The 18,145-nt window shown below is 40.1% G+C and overlaps 1 protein-coding gene and 1 long non-coding RNA gene across 4 annotated transcripts; both read left to right on the top strand.

Annotated features, from left to right (window-relative positions):
* The first annotated feature begins 20 nt into the window (after nucleotides 1-20).
* On the top strand, nucleotides 21-17,926 carry dixdc1a (DIX domain containing 1a). 3 transcript variants are annotated; one of them, XM_085131733.1, is made up of 16 exons: nucleotides 21-44; nucleotides 6,389-6,567; nucleotides 10,156-10,313; nucleotides 10,412-10,557; nucleotides 14,051-14,140; nucleotides 14,393-14,446; nucleotides 14,547-14,597; nucleotides 14,862-14,966; nucleotides 15,088-15,141; nucleotides 15,235-15,327; nucleotides 15,970-16,047; nucleotides 16,163-16,324; nucleotides 16,458-16,524; nucleotides 16,713-16,821; nucleotides 16,999-17,107; nucleotides 17,349-17,926. In XM_085131733.1, the coding sequence occupies exons 2-16, from the start codon at nucleotides 6,545-6,547 to the stop codon at nucleotides 17,430-17,432; spliced, it is 1,383 nt and encodes a 460-aa protein (XP_084987859.1). In that variant the 5' UTR covers nucleotides 21-44; nucleotides 6,389-6,544; the 3' UTR covers nucleotides 17,433-17,926. The 3 variants fall into 3 exon arrangements, with proteins under 3 accessions (XP_084987859.1, XP_084987860.1, XP_084987858.1); XM_085131734.1 differs by lacking the exon at nucleotides 21-44 and adding an exon at nucleotides 5,909-6,275 and having other exon boundaries at nucleotides 15,238-15,327; XM_085131732.1 differs by lacking the exon at nucleotides 21-44 and adding an exon at nucleotides 5,912-6,275.
* Nucleotides 10,569-12,523, top strand: LOC146503503 (uncharacterized). Its single transcript, XR_014868873.1, has 2 exons — nucleotides 10,569-12,027; nucleotides 12,059-12,523. It is a non-coding gene; the product is annotated as an uncharacterized LOC146503503 (long non-coding RNA).
* Nucleotides 17,927-18,145: the final 219 nt, after the last annotated feature.

Raw genomic sequence — 18,145 nt, 5'->3', positions numbered from 1 at the left:
TGGTCCAAGTGTTTGTCAGTCATCTCAGCAGCTGCTGCTAAACGGTGAGAACTGCAACTTACTAACGGCAAAATTAATTAAAGTAAGAATTATTTTCTTTATAAAACGTTATTTTTTGTACTGAGTATGACTGGTCCCACCCACTGAGTACTTTCAATACCTAAAAATTTTCCATGTCATATCTGTGAATTTTTGCGTTACACTGTGTCTTCTAGAAAAAGCATATGACTGGGTGCCAAGAAAGGAACAGTGGTACAGTAGTAGGGAAGTATGTGAGCATGTTGCAGGTCATTTGTGAGGACAGCGAGACTGTAGAAGTGACAGATGGGTTCAGGTTAGTGTGGGATTACATCAGGGACTGCCTCTGAGCTCCTTCTTGCTTGTCATTTTGATAGACAGGCAGACAGATGAGGTCAGGCAGGAGTCTCTGTGGACTGTGATGCTCACAGATGACATTGTAATCTGTGGTGAGCGTATGAAGCAGGTGGAAAACAGCCTGAAAAGGTGGAGGTATGCACCGAAGAGAATAAGAGTGGATTTCAGTAGAAGCGAGACAGGATAGTTGCAGGTGTAACTGTGAACTTGTAAGGAGCAAAGGTGGATGAGTTTAAATATGTGGGGTCAAGCATCCAAAGCAACAGACAGTGCATCCCCATCTTCAAGAGAAGTAAAAAAGAGAGTGCAACGAGGATGGACTGGGTGGAGACGGGTGTCAGGGTGATTTGTGACAGAAGGATAGCAGCCAGAGTGAAGATTTACAAGATCGCAGAGAGACCTGCTGTGTTGTATGGTTTGGAGACAATAGAACTGACAAAAAGACAGGAAGAAGTGGGAGAGCTGAAGATTTTGAGATTTATGTTGGTAATGACAATGATGCACGGGATTAGAAATGAGTAAATCAGAGGGACAGCTCATATTGAGCACTTTGGAGTTTTAGAGGCAAGGCTGAGACAGTTTGGACATGTGCAGAGGAGTGATAGTGGCTATATTGGACAAAGGAAGTTGAAGATGGGGCTGCCAGGCATTTGGAGGAGAGGATTCATGGATGTAGTGATGAAGGACATGCAGAAGGTTGGTGTGACAGAAGAGGATGCTAGGGATAAAGATGAGATAGAGGTAGCCCTCGTGACCCCTGAGGGGAGCAGCTGAAAGATGTAGTGATTCCATCATTGTTACCATCCACTGTTCCTGCAGAACTTACCACTTATTCTTTGTTGTGCAGACAACAAAACAAAGCAACAAGAATATGTGACAAAGCAGAATGTATAGGTTATATCTGCTGGTTTAACTTTCAAAAGCCAGTTCACCTATTTAGGTCATTGTAATCGCAATTACAATTGCAATGATAAATTTTCTGTTAAGGATGGCTATATCTTATTTTTTAGAAAATGTAAATATATATAGCCAGGCTACTAATGTTTTGTACTGACCTATATCTGACCAAAAAAATAAACAAATAAATAAATGAATAAAAATAGCTACACTCTGCATAACCCAGTTTTCACTGAAGACTTCATAGCCCCAAGTTGTACATTTGGCTCTTGGGATCTTTCTAAAGTCTCTGTACCAAAGGCCTGCACAACTTTCAAACAAGATGGATCACTTTCTGCAAATAAATTAGCCTTATGTCTAATTTAAATGCTGCCACAGTTGTGCAAGCCAGTACTTCAAAGGCACATTCAGTTAGTAGATGTTATCTGCTTGGTTGGATGTATTAAGCTGCTCTCATTGCATAGTAGGTATAGTCAAATTTGGGAATCAAAGGGTATTTCTTGCATACTCATTAGACCTAATTATGGTGTTTGTAAGATATAGCGCAAAAAAAAAAAATCTAACTACTATAAAGGCCATAAAGGTGATAGAAAGTAAATTCTATCATCATTATGACACATTGTTCATAAAAGGTAGAAATGTGTTATGTGAATTTGTGCACTATATCTGACAAACTCTGAAATGCACATGAACTAGGCTACATTTTTACATGAATGAGCACCTTGCACTTTAATACCACTTTGACAAAAAAGGTCTCCTGTTCAAACCTAAAAGAAGGGCTTTTAGACTTTGTTCAAGTCAAATCAGATTTGAAACAATTGTGTCAGAGTAATTTAATATCCAACCTCTGATGCTTTGAAAAGTGAAAAAAGGTGCTGAAAACTAGTCTACATTTACCAGTGAGTCACAAACTCTTACAAATGTACAAGTATCAGTTTCGAATACTTGCAAAATGAATATGCAAAATGTTTCTTTAGATCGATACAGTACTGAACTGGTACTTTTTATTCCACTACACTGATCAAAAAACTGTACATATTAGTGTTTCTCATCTACAAATTAAACATCTGTGGTTTCTGGACAGCTTTTCTGTCACTGCTTTAATTAAACTGAGGTCACGCTTTTCAGTCATCTTTGGTATGATATGGGCAACATCTGCTGCCTATATGAATAAATTTTATAGAAATGTTTGATTTATAGATCTGTGTTCATCTGATGTCCCAAAACCAAGTGTTTGGTGTTTACTTTAGATTTAGAAGTTGCACTTGACTGAATGCAACACAAATTAAAAACTACTTGAAGGTTAAACCCTTCCAAACTTTTCCTTTTTACAAGGATAACAACTTTTACGGGTCCAGCCTTGGCTGAGTACAAATTTTGAATGCTTGGTGTATATTCTTTAAATAATTATTTATTCAAAGAGCAAATCATTTTTCACATTGGTTTCAGTTATGTAGTCAATATGTACACAAGTGGTTTAATCTAAAATATGCTGGCTTTGTTTTCGCTCTCCAATGTTATCTCCCAAACAAAAATACTTCCTTCTAAATTGACTACAAAAATGCATCAACATCCTAGGGGAAAAACTTATCAGCTTCATGGTTATCTGTTTGAAGGTCACTGAAATGAAGGGGGGAAAACATAGATAACTTTTGTTTAAGGTATGTCAGTAGTTTGATACAAAAACCCATAGTGACCATGCAAGCACGCTCTATTTTAGCAACTCATTTGATTTACAAATAGGCTGACTATATGCTGTCTCTGTGGCAAACTGGCTTTCTTCTCATTGCCTGGATCCCCAGTGGTGGAATGACTTTGGCACCACAGTTTGAATAGCAAAGTCATTGTTTATATATCATCCGTACATGAATCCAACAGTGCCTGATAAAAACACTTCTCTCAGTCACGTCTTGCTCTGCCAAATAATCATTGTCTGCCTTTAGGGCACCTGAGTTTGTCCTTGTTTTTTCAATATTGGGGAAAAAATATTCAAAGTAAGGCCGAGAAAAAAAGGATTTAGCTCATGGTGGAACACAAACAACCTTATAAGGCTGTTTCAAGAAAAAGGTTTCCATGAAGTTATTGAAGTTGCCAAACTAATCAGTGCACTTTCTGCATAATATTGGAGCCTCTTAGTGTTATTATTATTATTTGTAAACAATTCCATTTTTTCATCCTTGTTGACAAAGCTACTTTTGAATTTAGTTATTTAAGCCTGTGGATAGATGGGTGTGGGTGGATTTTCAGTGTGTTTTTTATTTACCTGGTAGGAAGTCTTCCTGCTTGCAAAATCAAGGTAGAGGACGGTCAAATAATGCATCTTAAATAACTGAAAGACCCAAACAGTGCTCACCAGAATTTTATTCATGTGTTTGTAGACACAGATGTCAGCCTACGACTGATTTGAATGAAATCCCACATGATCCAGCCGTTAGGTGTTTTTGCTGACTCTTGATTTTAAATGCACTGAGATGTCTCATTTAGTCCACATATTGCTGCTGTGAAGGAAACCGTGCGCAGATTCAAAATTACAGCCACTGATTAGCCCATAAGTGGACGCTGACCTTCCTTCTGACCTGTAGCACGAAGCTCATTTGATGCTTGATTGTGTAGCTTTGGCCGATTAGGTGAGGTTCAGATGACTTATTATGAGCGTCATTACGATAGAATTTGATTTGCAGGGCTTGGTGGTCATGTTTGAGCTGTGAGGACGTGTAAACAGTGTTCATGGTTCGTGGAGGGGTATTATCTTGAAAGAGTCAAGGACTGTTCAATAATGTATATTGGAGTTATTTTTGAAGACACAGGGTTGAGTTGAAAAATACATTTTCTTTTGAAAGAGCTTATAAGAAAATATTAACCTCCCCACCCCATCGGTATTTAATAAGAACAAATACATAATTTGACCTTTTGTGACCTCCATAAAGTGGTTTCTCATAAGCTTCTGACACCTTATCTGCTCATTCCTTGCATGCAGATGCTTTTAGGAACGGAGAGTGTAACAAACTTTAGTTTGTATGAGCATCACATTCTTCTAAAAGGTGACCTATTGTGCATTTCCTTACTTTCTGTTATATACCGTGGATTGATTACGTTTTTCGGTGGCACGATGGTTAGCACTGTTGCCGCACAGCAAGAAGGTCCTGAGTTCAATTCCAACATCAGGCTGGGGTCTTTCTGTGTGGAGTTTGCATGTTCTCCCCGTGTTTGCGTGGGTTCCCTCCAGGTACTCCGGCTTCCTCCCACCGTCCAAAGACATGCAGCTTGTGGGGATAGGTTCATTGGAGAATCCAAATTGCCACTAGGTGTGAATGTGCGAGTGAATGTGAGTGTGAATGGTTGTCTGTCTCTGTGTGTTGGCCCTGCGACAGACTGGCGACCTGTCCAGGGTGTACCCTGCCTCTCGCCCTATGACAGCTGGGATAGGCTCCAGCGCCCCCCGCGACCCTGAAAAGGATAAGTGGAAGCGAATGGATGGATGGATGATTACGTTTCCAAAATGCCAAATAATGAGCCTTAAAGTAAGAGGGCTGCCCTAAAGCCCAGTATCAGATAAATAGGGATTATTCTGAACTCTAAATTGTTCAAAGCTACTCTAGTAGAACTAAAATGTGGAGCTGGAAAATGAGCAAAATAGGTCTTCTTTCAAAAGCTACTAAAGTATTAAAAGGTTTTTTCAAATATACACTAGAAAAAGATAACCGTACATGGCAGTCGTAATAAAGAGATACAAGGAATGTGGGACTAATAACACTTTATATTTTTGAAATTACAAAGATATATTTTGTGTGTGATTCAAACATTTTTCACTTATTGTAGGTATCCCAACAAATTTAAATATTTTTCTCATTTTGATTTAGCACAAATAGCTGTCAGCATGACAGCTTGCTTTTGCCTCTGCTGTTTCTCTGCATAAATCGAATGCGGCATTTGTATGGTGGGTATGGTACATACATATTCATGGCTCTACAGTAAAGTAGCTCATTGAAGCATGCATCGATGGTGCTCATAGGGAATTTAAGACACTGTCATTTACTTCACGTTTTTTGGTTGCTTTTTTTTCTCTTCCTGCTGATGACACTGCCAACACTTCTAACAACTTAATGACAGCGTACTCTGCCAAAAACGCCTTTCAAAGGAATACTTAACACTGGCTGTACATGTCAAAGAAATTCTTTTGTTTCTGCTGCCTGGTGTTCAAATTACGAAGCCGACACTTTTTAAAAATTTGAGTTTAATCTGATGCCTCTGATGTTGTAGCGCATTAGCATCTAAATGCTTTTCAGTACATACAAGACACAGAAGTGAGAAGAGCTGGTTTTCCAGGCTGATGCGTCCACTGTATAAATACCATTTTCTCCTTAAGTACCTCCCTATTTCCTCTGACTCTGTAAATATATAATTACCCTCTGGTAATGGCTTGGCCTGTATGGTATGTTGTTATACAAGCCTGTGGTTTTATCAACAAACAAAAGTCTGCTGATTTTCCTGTTTTTAAAAATCAGAATATCATTTCTCATTTTAGCTGCAGGTATATGCAGTACATGGAGAGAAAAGGAGAAGGAGAACAACTCCCACCTCTTCCTCCTTCTGAAAGGAGAGAGCTGTAGTGAAAGCGGGGAGGAGGAATAAGGGAGAGGGGGAGGGTGAACACACCCAGACAGAGCCATGTCTGACATCCTCTCTCTCACCAAACGAAGGAAGGAGTGATACAAAGCCAGTTCGGCCAAGCGGAAGAGAAAAGAGGGGAAGGAGAGGGAGGGAGGGAGGGAGGGGACAGGAGAATGAATGCAAAAAGGGTGAAAAAGATGCACAAGAGCTGCATCAGTTCTTGTCCGTAAGGAACAAAAAACATTGTGTTCGTGAATGGGAGCTGGTGAGCTCCACCACAAGGCGAGTGCAATGAGAAACCAGGCAGATTTCAGTCACTGGTGCTGCTGAGCTCCAATCCTCTCTCTGTCTGTCTCTCCCTATCTCTCCCTGCCAGCAACAACTGAGCCTTGGTATGATTTAGGGGAAGGGTTTGGGGGCTTTTGATTAGGATTTTGAGCTTTATGTTTTAGGAATATGCTGTTGGAGAGGATTTAAACGTGCTGTTATTTCTGATTGAACACAGTGTGCGACGTGGAGACTCCTCTGCTTGCGGCTTTCAGGGCTGTTCCCCTCCCTGCTGCCTCTGGCTGTGTTTGGGCTATGGTCCTGACTGAGACGCAGGGCATCATCCAGATGTGGGGCGCGGACTTTATGGGAGGTTAAGCCTGTAAACACCAGCATGGGAGCCAAACAGATGAAATGGTAAGTGCTATTTTAATATGAACAGTACGGCAATTCAGGCTACTGCTATTGTTGACAATGCAGGGATGCATCAGTGGCAGATATATATATATATGTATATTTAAGTCTACAATCACAACACTATAAAACAGATTTATCACTTTATCCGCATGTGAATCTCAGTCTTAGACATGGAATTGCGTTTCATCCGAACAGCTTGATCTTGAAAGCCAAGCTGTGCAGGTTATTGTTCGGTGTTTACAGTGCAGTAGGTGTGGGTGTGTCCCTGTGTGTGTCTGTGTGAGCCGAGCTGCTATTGCCTAGCAACCTCTCTCTAACAGCTATTTCTGTGTATGCCGTGCCACGGTTCAGATATAAGTTTAAAATGATTAGACTGATTTACATTATTCTTTACTTTAATCTGATAACTTTATCTTCTTTTTCACACACTTTGCACCATGTTTACAATGACCTACTTTATTTAACTGGTCCTTTAAGGTCAGTGCTGAACACATCAGTCAAAAAGATTGATGATGACACAAACTGTCACTGATATGACAGTGGATAAAAGATGAATAAGCTGCACTTTACTGTTGTAGAAAAATGAGGTGAAAGTAGTTTGGATTATTTAATACACTGTCATCTATAATTTAGTAGTTCCCAAAATGGGTGTTTGGACTTGACCGCTGAACCACAGCATTTGAGGGTTTTTTAAAAGTGGTGAACGTGTAAAAAAGAAAGAAGACACAACAGCTTTTTTTCATCTGATAATTTTTGGGAAAGGTTTGGTTTTACAAGTTTTCTTTCTTTTAAAAAAATCAAAGAAACATTTAGAGAAAATCCTTCTTTGATGGATCGACTAAGATCTTGCTCTGACTAAAATCTATTAAAATGCTATCAACTAAATCTACTAATCTACGAAAGCTAATATGACAAGCAACAGTCGGATAAATACTGAGGAATAATAAGTTTTAGCAGTTTGTAGCAGTTATGAATACAAAGTAGCCAAAAAAAAGTATAAATACTAAAGCAAAGTATCTAAAAATTGGAGTAAATGGAGGCCCACTCAGGCCACCACCGCTGATCAAATTATGTTAATCTATTGCACAGAAGCTCATCTTTTGCAAATCCCAATGCTTAATCTGTGCTAAACCCATATGTTCCAAATCTGTCGGATTTTACGTGTTCTCTTGTAGCGAGAGATCAGCAAAGAGCATTTACAATAAATGTGTTATTGAACTACTCTTCGAGACAATGATAGAGGGTATCCCGATAGTGTTATTATCTGCAGTGACTAGATTAGTAGGAGGTGCTTCTTTGATCCCTTTTTTGAAAAACACTTAAGGATAATTACAGCAGCTTCTGATAAGAGGCTTAGTTCATGTTTTTATGTGACCTACAGTAGTGCAGAGACTCTTTCTGGGAAGTTGGGAAGACGAAACTAATCATAAGTTTCTCAGTATGGTTTGATATATAAAAAGAATAATACATTAAACCATGTTTAACCATTTTAGCATCCCAGTGGTGCTCTATTGAATTGAGATCCAACATTCCTCTAACCAATATATTTCCACCAGTCTGAACTATTTATACAAAGCGGGTTGGATCCATGCTTCCATGTTATTTATACCAAAGAGACCCTACCCATCTGAATGTCAGATGGGTAAGGAGAAATCTAGCAGAAGCAAAAATCGAGACTCATCAGACCAGAAAACATTTTTTCAATCTTCTGTTGTCTAATTTTGGTAACCCTATGTAAAAATCAGCCTGAGATTCCTGTTCTAACCTGAAAGAAGTGGCATTTAGTGTGGTGTTCTGCTTCAAGGTTTCACAAGTTGTGCATTCAAAGATGCTCTTCTGCATACTTTGGTTGTAACAGGAGTTACTGTTGCTTTCCTATAAGCTAAATTTCTGTGCTCGTTCTATGTAAGTGCTTCTTATCTAACATTCTCACACATTTATACTCAGATGGTTGCACTGTAGACCAATTTGGGGTTAGGACCTTTCCCAAGGATATTTGGCCTGCAGACTGGAGCATTAGTAGGCGACCTGCTCTACCTCCTGAGCTACAGACACCCCTATCAGCTTGAAACAGTCTGTCCATTCTCCTCTGACCTCTGGCAGAGGAGATGTCCAACAGGGCATTTTTGCCCAGATAACTGCTGCTCACCTGATACTTGCACTTTTTTTGGACCATTCTCTATAAACCCTAGAGATGTGTGGGAAACTCCCAGTTGATTGTCAGTTTCTGAGACAGTCAGACCAGCACATTTGGCACTAACAAACCACTTAAATCACTTAAATCATCTTTTTTCTCACCTTCCTAATGCTCCTTATACTTGTATACATGCCTAATTTACTGAGCTGCTGCCATGTGGTTGGTTGATTATGTATTTATATTATCAAGCATCTGAACATGTATACCTAATAAAGCAGCTGTGGAGTGTATGCCCTTATACATTTGGATTGTAACAACTCTGCTATTCACTGATTTCCGATCGAGCACCATCATCAAGACAAAATTTACATGTCTGGTGCATTTGTTCATGACTCTTTACCTGCAAGACATTTCTCTCAGCCCCATCATATGCAAATATTAGCATGCTAACTTGCATGCTATAATGGTGGAAATGCTTCACTAAGTCTCCCTAACATTAGATTCTTTGAGGTGTATTTCTGATTCGATCAGTGGCTGATAAGCCGACATTAACTATGATTAATCAAAGGAATATGTCCACCTTTAATCCTCAGAGAGTACTTTGCTGTGCTATTAGCTAGTGCTAACTATTACATAAGAAGAAAATCTTACCACCATACATATGAAGCAAATTCAGCAGGACATTCTTTGCTTCCTTTCCTTCATTCTCAGCTAGTTAGCCTGGGGAGCAGGGTGATGAGTAGTGATGCTTTTCTATGGCATGCTTGCACAGCGTTTAGATCTGTTCATGCAGTCGCAGGCTTGTCTTCACATGCAGACTCAGAGGGAAAACACAGGGAAACTACCCTGTTAGGGACTATGCATAATGCTATAGGTCACAGGTCACAGTAGCTGTATCCAGTGTCCACAAACACAGGAGAGTGAAGATGACAGCTGGTCTGAACCTCAGGCTGCTGGAGATGCTCTCAGAAAACACTATATTCATGAAACTGCAAGGAAACAAGCTGTTCAGAAACCATGCCAGCACTATGTTATGAAATTATGGCCGAAGGGGGAGCAAAATATGTAAAGAATTTCCTGTTAGAAAATGACAGTCTTGCAGGCATTCCTGCTCCTGCTGTGTATTTTTTGAATGAGTTGGAAATCTGTTCATTCAGTCTTTTCTTTTTTTTCCTCCTTTTCTAGTAGTTCTGTTATCTACAAAATAATCTGTGAACCCGTGATGCAGACAATGCTGTTTGGAATATCATGCATCATATTGGCATTATGAGTTCAAAAATGGATTTAGTTAAAATATCTATCCCAAATGGGATTAATTTACATTATTGTGCTCCTCTGGGAGTTTTTAAAATTTCAAATCGCCAATTTTATGTAGTTAGGTTTATTTATTGCTGCTCATTTGGCAGCATACAAGCACATTCATTCCTGCCTGTGCCCACCATCTGTTTCAGTCTCAGCTCAGCCAGCCCAGCTCACTCCCCCAAAGAGGAGTATGTTATCACCCAGCTCACTGACACCCCTAAAGAAGAAACAGTCCATGATCACCCTGAGAACCAGGGGGAACCTCAGGATGACAAATCTGAGCTGACAGAGAAGAAATCTGTCACAGGTTGGTTGGCTGCACATCAACTCTTGTAGAGCCAGATATGATGCAGTGAAAAAAAAAGGTGCCTTGCCTCATTTCCTCTGTCCCTTTGCTGCTTTTAGAGGAGGTGGCTCTCTGTGGATTGTGTCCTTCCCTGGGGCACGATGTGCAGGAGGAAGAGAAGTCCTGGGAGGAGCAGCTGGATGCCCACCAGGAGCAGCTGGAAAAGGAGATGCAAGAAGCTAGAAGGATGGTGTTCCGGTTACAGGTAATGCACTTCAGAACAAACTGCTGCTCTGGGCCATGGGATATAGGCCCAGAGCAGCAGTTTGACAGGGTCGCTGCCCTATTTGCAACAAATTCACAGAGTAAGGAGTAAGAAGTAAAAAATAGATTCTGAGAAAGAAGGATGAAAGTTCAGGGCATGTAAACGTTTTCAGCTCCGTTTTTATCAGCAGGTAAACCCACCATACCTCTGTTTGCTGACTTTGTTGTTTCTCTGTTTTGAGTCACTGAAACATTTTAAAAAGGAGGCTATTTATTATCTATCCTTACAATAAAATCAGGGCACTGGGTTGTTAAATTAGAGCCATAGTGAAAAACAAAAATCACCATGTAGTTGGTCCTAATGCAACTAAACTGTTTGAAGAAACCTTAAAAATTGTTAGCATCCAGTGCTAGCTTAAAGTTTTTTAAAAATGTTTGCATGTCTACAGCCGCTTTCTATGTAATCTTGCCTTATCAGATGCTAGTTAGATAATTAACTGACAAGCAGCTCCATGGTTAAGTGATGCCTGTTCTGTTGTTATTTTATGACAAACTGAGCAGAAAAAAGACTGAGAGTTGATTTAGAGCTTTTCACTGGAACTCTCAATGTGGGGTCCAAAAGATTAGCTAATAAAAGTGAAGGAGTCCATCATTAGGTTGTAAAACATGCAAAAACAAAATAAAACTATCAAAGAGATGACTAAATTCTAGCAGTGGCCAAACCAACAATCTGGTACATTCTTAAAAAAAAAGAAGGGATGCACATGGACTGCAGCACCAAACACCGAAGCAGCGGCTGAAGGTGGCTGCAGAATGGGCCTGCAGGGCACCTCAAGGGATGAAACAAAGCACTTGGTAGTGTGCATGGGTTCTAAATTTCAGGGAGCCACTGACCGCAAACATTTTCTGTAATTTTTAAAATCAATGTGTATATTTAATACTATGTTAGTTTGTATAAAAATGGCTAACAAAAGGAATACTTTTGTTAAACCCCATGCATTAAAGCGGGAAGTCTGCAATTTAATCACACCTTGGTTGTTTTCGAATCCAAAGCTGACTGTAACTCAGTATGGGGTAGCTGGTTTGCTTTCACAAGGCACAGCAGATGCATTTGAAATCGGGCTTTTCAAGGAGTTCAAAAGATCCAAACTCTTGTATTATTATGCGCACTGAAGAACTGAAGCAAGAATCTAATCTGAAAAGAAAACACTGTTATTTTCTGCAGCACATCAACATTATTTACTCACTAGATCCCCACGGATTCCTACTAAAGTATCGATGACAAAGGACTGCTAAAGAAAGGTCGTCATATCAACGTTTTATAATCTGCTTACACTCTGTTCATGTGGGAGTTCACATTGTAAACCAAGTGCATGTAATGAAGACTGTATAACTGAAATCTCATCAGAGGATTGGAAATAAATACATGCCTCAGTTTAGTTAATTATAGACATGCATTCTGGCATATTTAGTTAATTTGCAATTATACAGCACTTTCCAAGTTAAATTGCTAAATAAAATTTTACCAGAGTGTCACTAGCAGTCAGTAAGATTACAAGATTTTGGGAAGACTTAGAAATGACAAAAGAAATGACAAGATCCAAATGCTACATGCTTAAAATGGAAATAGATTTTTAAATGAAGCAATTAAAAAGAAACCCAAACAGATAGACCAGATGTAACACACTAAGCATGATAAAGCCATCCACTAGAAAGAATAACATGTGTTTTGACAGATAAACAGACAAAGATGAAAACATTTCTTACCTGATTTATACTTTGAGTCCATTCTGTTGCTTCCGTTTATCCAATTGGGGTCGTAGAAGGGTCGGAGCCTATCCCAGTAGTCACAGGGTGAATAGCAGAGTGCACTGTGGATAAGTCACTGATCTATTATAATTTATATGAAATGATTAAAATTATGTTGCATGAAAAAATGTGAAAGGGGGCGATTTTATAAGAAAATCGTTAGGCTTATAATACATATAAAACATAAACTCACTTGCCACTTTATTAGGCATTTATACCTGGTAGTACTGGTTTTTAGATTCAGAACTGTCTTAATTCTTCATTCTTCAACAAGGTGCTGGAAACATTCCTCAGAGATTTTGGTCCATATTGATGTGATACCATAACACAGTTGCTGCAGATTTGTCAATTGCACATACACAATTTAAATCTGGTCCACCGCATCACAAAGGTGCTTTATTGGAATGAGATTTGGTGACCGTGGAGGTCATCTGAGTACAGTGAATACACTGTTATGTTCAAGAAACCAGTTTGAGATGATTTGAGCTCTGTGACGAGGCGCGTTATACAGCTGGGTGCAGCCATCAAAAATATCCCTCACACCAATACACCACCATCTGACTGAACTGCTGATACAAGGCAATATAGACCAATGCTGTCATGTTGTTTTGATTGTGAGCCTATCGTCTGAATGTCGCAGCAGACATTGAGATCTTCTATTGTCTAATATTGGTGCTTCTGTGAATGATGAATTGATCTGCTTCAAGGTTCAACATGCTGAGCATTTATAAATGCTCTTCTGCATACTTTTGTTGTAATACTAGCCTGACAGGCAACAACAACCATGCCACTTTCAAAGTCAATAAAAGGACCTTTCTCTTCCAATTCTGATGCTTGATTTGAATTTCAGAAGGTTGTGAAAAGCATTGAGTCTTTGCCATGTTACAACATATCTTCCACGAGCAAGATCCTTACAGTATAATGGGTCTTATTCAGACATCAATACATTCAATTCAATTCAATTTCATTTATATAGCACCAAATCACAACAGCAGTTGCCTCAAGGAGCGTTACATTGTAAGATAAAGACCCTACATTAATACAAAGAAAACAGAGAAAACCCAGCATGAGATAACCCCCTATAAGCAAGGCCTTTGGCAACAGTGGGAAGCAAAAATTCCTTTTCAACTGGAAGAAACCTCTGTCAAAATCAGGCTCAGGGAGGGGCAGACTGCTGCAAGCGTTTCGGGGTGAGGTAAGGGAAACAGAACAAAGACACGGTGTGGAAGAGAGCCACAGATTATTAGGATAATTAAGGATAAAAATATGAAAGACAAAGCTAATCCTACAAAATTTGCTAATCTTTGCCAGCTTCATTAATTTGTGCAAATAAATAAGTTTGGCACACGGTATTTAATTGGTATGTTTGGGGTCATTTGTGGTATTCAGCTACAAATATCGGTCGTCCACATACAAAAATAAATTAAAAATAGATGTTTTGGTGACTTTTACAGTAATAGCCTTTATGTTTTCACTTTTAGAGTCTCTATATTACATTACAGTCTGTATATTTACACAGACTTGTCAGTGTAATTTCATTTAATTTGGTTCAGTTCACTGACTTTATTAGCTGCAGTGCAAAAACGGAGGCATTTACAACCACAGGAACCCTGTTTCTCTGTCATGCGTCGCAACTATCATTGCTTGCAAGTTTTCTTCAGAGCTGTATGTGTTTTTGTTTTTAGGCTCTGCTGCTCCATGGCTCCCTCCCTGAGGAAGACCAGGATGGATCCGTGAGCTTTGGAGATAACCGGGCTAACACCGAGCAGCAGCTGGTACAGTGCCCTCTCTCTGCTAACTTGGGAAAACAAACAACACTTGCTCGCCACCGAGCTTGAAGTGTCCGTGTCAGCCCTTCTGTTCTGATGATGTTTGTAGCCATTACTCGTCTCACGAGTGGCCACTATAGAGAACAAATGAATCTCTCTGATCTGCCAGCGCACTGTCATGGAGGCCCAATGCCTCCTCATACGTTCTGACATTTTTCCATTCTCTAATTACCCTGCTCGTACCCTCTCCCTTTGAAGGTTCTCATCCGCAGTCGTCTGGACCAAAGCATGGAGGAAGCCCTTGATCTCAAGGTACAGTAAGTAAATGTAATTAGGTTTAACATAGATGAGCTGTCTTAGGGGCAGAGTCCTTTTCTCTAATGTTTTTGTTGTTCCTTTGTGTGGCTCTTAGAGGGAACTTCTGAGGCACAAACAGGAGACACGTCACATTCAGGCCATCAAGGTAAACCTCTTACTCTAGTTTTGGGCTTTATCTGTGAAGTAAAATGGATTAAAGGATTATATTGAACCTTTTTGACTATTGCGCCCTCCCAAACTGATGATTCTGTAAGTTTTATCACATACATTATACATTTATCATTTCTTTACAAAGATCAAAAAAAGTTTAGAGGTGGGTGGATCCTGTCGACGAGGCAGGTGGATGCAGTTCATCAGTATTCAGGTCTTTTCTGGACAATTCTTTGATCTCCCTCCTGCTTCTCATTAGGATGCTCTGCAGCAGCGCTTGGCAGTGCAGGAGGATGCTGTGCTGCAGCTAAAGCAGGAACTACTGAGGTGCAACATGGCCAAAGATCAGCTGGAGGGGGAAAATGTGAGACAAGTGATGATTTCCCTTTGACACGATGAAATATTCGACCTCTTTGACTCGTGGCTGCAGGTTTAAGTGAGAGAACTATAGCACTCACATATCACCTTGATATAACTGTTTGCAGGCAGAGCTCAAACGCAAGCTGAGTGAAAGGAACAAATTACTTAGCGAATATGAGGTATTGTCTTTTATTATATACATGTCAGTGCATTCTTTTAGCCATAGAGATGCAAATAAAGCCTCATGCCATCCATCTCTCTTGTCACAATAGCAGCAGCTCGGGAGGAAGGACAGAATCCTGCAGCAGCAGCAGCAAAAGCTTGATGAAGCTCAGCACAAGGCACATGAAGTCAGCCTGGGACGGGTATGCAGCATGACAGGTTTCACATATACGTGCTAAATAACATATGTTTGAATGCAGGACTCATATATAACACCAACGTTTGTTTGTTTGTTTTTTATCGTGCATCGTTCTGTGATTACATTGTACTTGCCGCAAGATAGCCCATATATTTCTTCTTACGAGAAACATTACTCAATAAGACCAAAAACTATAAATATATTAAGGCAGCAGGATGCTTGAAGAAAACATTACATTTCCCACTACACCTCAGCGGTGTGGTCTTTATAAATTGTTACTCAGATCAGAGTAAATGGTGCATTTGTTGGAGACTATTTTCAGTGGCAGATTAATACATATTTCTTGCACCGGTGAGTATCCCTTGAGCAGGATGCTGTATGTGAAATCGACTCAAAATAGACTACTGTGCACGGTGTTCATCATGATAGGAAAAAAACATGTCACCCACTACGGTTGTGATGTTTTTTAATAGTTTTTGGACAAAAGTGAAGCTCTTATTTAGATTAATAAGCTTTGTGCTTGTTTTTTTTTAGCTACACAGGCCCAGTGTTTGCTCTTTGTATTGCAGTTTGAGCACATTTTGTAAATATTATCACACTTTTCATTCAGAACACTCTTCACCTTGGTCTATACTGTCTCTGATAGGCGTTCAGGAGCGAGGGCAGCGGGTACAGTAACTCAGTCGCTTCGACATCTCCTCCAGTGTTCCAGCACAGCGCACCAGTATGCACTGTTTAATTCTCTCATTAACCAATAATGTCTGTAAATGTCCATAGTTCAAAATGATTTCGATTTTTTTTCCAATTCTTTTTAAGTATCAGAGGACTGTTTTTCACAGGGTGAAGAGCTGCAGGTCGTCAGGGAAGCACTTCGCAGTTTGAGGGACAGTTTTTCCGGCCATGACCCCCAACATCACACCCTGGACACTCTGGAGCAGGGCGTGGCCACTCTCATGGACAGACTGCACTCTCTGGACGCCCAGCGAAGACAGGACAGAGGGGTACACACTCTCGCTCTCACAACCTCAAAGAGGAAATTTTAAAATGTAGTAGCTTGTCTGTCACTTGCCAAATGATGACTCAGCAACTGATAACATCCGACTGTTTGCTATGAGTAATTGGTTCTTCTTCTAGGAGGAATTCAAATCGCCGGGACGCAGAGCCAACTCGACAGATCGTGACTCCTGGCCGCCGAGCTCGAGTGAGACAAACAAAATGCTCGTTTTTGTTTAGGATTTGTCATCCCCCGCAACATCTCTACTGGCTGTTAAATCAAATTGTGCCATTCAATTACACTGCGCTGCAAAAAGAGGGCATGACTGAGTGTGAGGCTAGAACCCTTTCAGACTTTGGTTGTGGAAAAACAATGTTTGCTGGTTTTTTTCCCAGAAATGGCACACTCACACAGCAGCCCAGGACTGGATACTGCCGTCTCCACTAAAGTGCTCTACTTCACAGATCGCTCGCTCACTCCATTTCTGATTAACATCCCAAAAAGGTGAGTATATAAACACTTTATGGTGGTTTGATACGGTGCTGTGTGTTGCTTCACTGGAGCGTTCTTTATTTTTTAAGCAAATTGTTAGTTGGGTTTTGGTTGACCATAGCCGCATATGGATGCCTGGGCTGGTTTATCCAAAGCATAACGTCTGTGTGGATATATGTGTGCTTCCAGGCTGGGAGAGGTGACACTGCGAGACTTCAAGGCAGCTGTAGACAGACAAGGCAGTTTCAGATACCACTTCAAGGCCCTTGACCCAGAGTTTGGCACAGTGAAAGAGGAGGTAGGCGTGGGAGTAAAATTACAGCCCCTATTTCTCTTCAGCTGGCAAATGTAAAACAGCAGTTATAGAGTAAGATATGCTAATAATAGCTGTGCCTACTGTGCACTTCAAAACACCATGGGGAGACTTATTTCCATCCCAAAGAATTGGATAACCTCAAGTATTTTACTTTCTATCCAAACCTTTTATAGTATAGATATGGGTCTCTCAGATATGTAAACACTGGATGCTGGCTTTTCAGGTGTTTCAGGATGGAGCCGTTGTCCCTGGCTGGGAGGGGAAGATTGTTGCGTGGGTTGAGGAGGATCACGGAGAGCGGAGATAGAGCCAAAAAACTAGAGATCGTCACTACAAACCTCAGCTGTTCCCACTGGACCAGGAAGCTACTGAAAATACTTCTGATGCCATAAGAAAGAATAGTGTTACGACACAAAACTGGGACCAATGGAGCTAACACCATTAAGGTACAAAACCATGTTTTAAAAGTGAATGTTTCATATGAAGAATCTAAACATTTGGATACAATGTGTTTTTTTTTTGTTTACGGACCGCATGTCGCACATTGTTTGCAGCTCATAAATAAGTTTGTGGGACTACCACGTAATGGTCAGTAAAGTCATACTTGAATAATAAAATAATGTTAGCTTTATATGAAATAACAAGCTACGCTGTGCTTTAAAAAGCTGTAATCAGTGCATAGTATGCAAACCTCAAAAAAAAGAAGTGTTTACCGACATTTTCCACGTGTTCCAGATTGCCAAACACTGATGTTGTTGTTCTGCATCAATTTTGATGTTTTAATAAACATAAATTATTGCATGGTTCGTTTTGTTGTCAATTATTCCCCCCTGCATACGGTAATGACACCAGCTCGTAGCCATTAAACACCTCCACTCACGCGCCCACACGTTAATAAACAAAATCCACAGATCAAGTCAATTAATTTTTTCGTTTTTTTTGGGGGGGGGTAGAATTAAATTTGCTGCTGAGCCTCAGCCCACACAGCACAAAGGGACACTGTTAGATATTTGTTTCACA

The sequence above is a fragment of the Neolamprologus multifasciatus genome, chromosome 14 (genome assembly GCF_963576455.1).
Source record: "Neolamprologus multifasciatus chromosome 14, fNeoMul1.2, whole genome shotgun sequence".
In the NCBI taxonomy this organism is placed as follows: Eukaryota; Metazoa; Chordata; class Actinopteri; order Cichliformes; family Cichlidae; genus Neolamprologus; species Neolamprologus multifasciatus.
This window is presented reverse-complemented; position numbering and strand designations above follow the sequence as displayed.

Excerpts from the sequence above, each read along its gene's own strand:
- dixdc1a (XM_085131733.1), top strand. The coding sequence starts at position 6,545 with ATGGGAGCCAAACAGATGAAATG. Across the intron at positions 6,568-10,155 it reads GGAGCCAAACAGATGAAATG|TCTCAGCTCAGCCAGCCCAG; the intron begins GTAAGTGCTATT and ends CATCTGTTTCAG. Across the intron at positions 16,325-16,457 it reads AGCGAAGACAGGACAGAGGG|GAGGAATTCAAATCGCCGGG; the intron begins GTACACACTCTC and ends TTCTTCTTCTAG.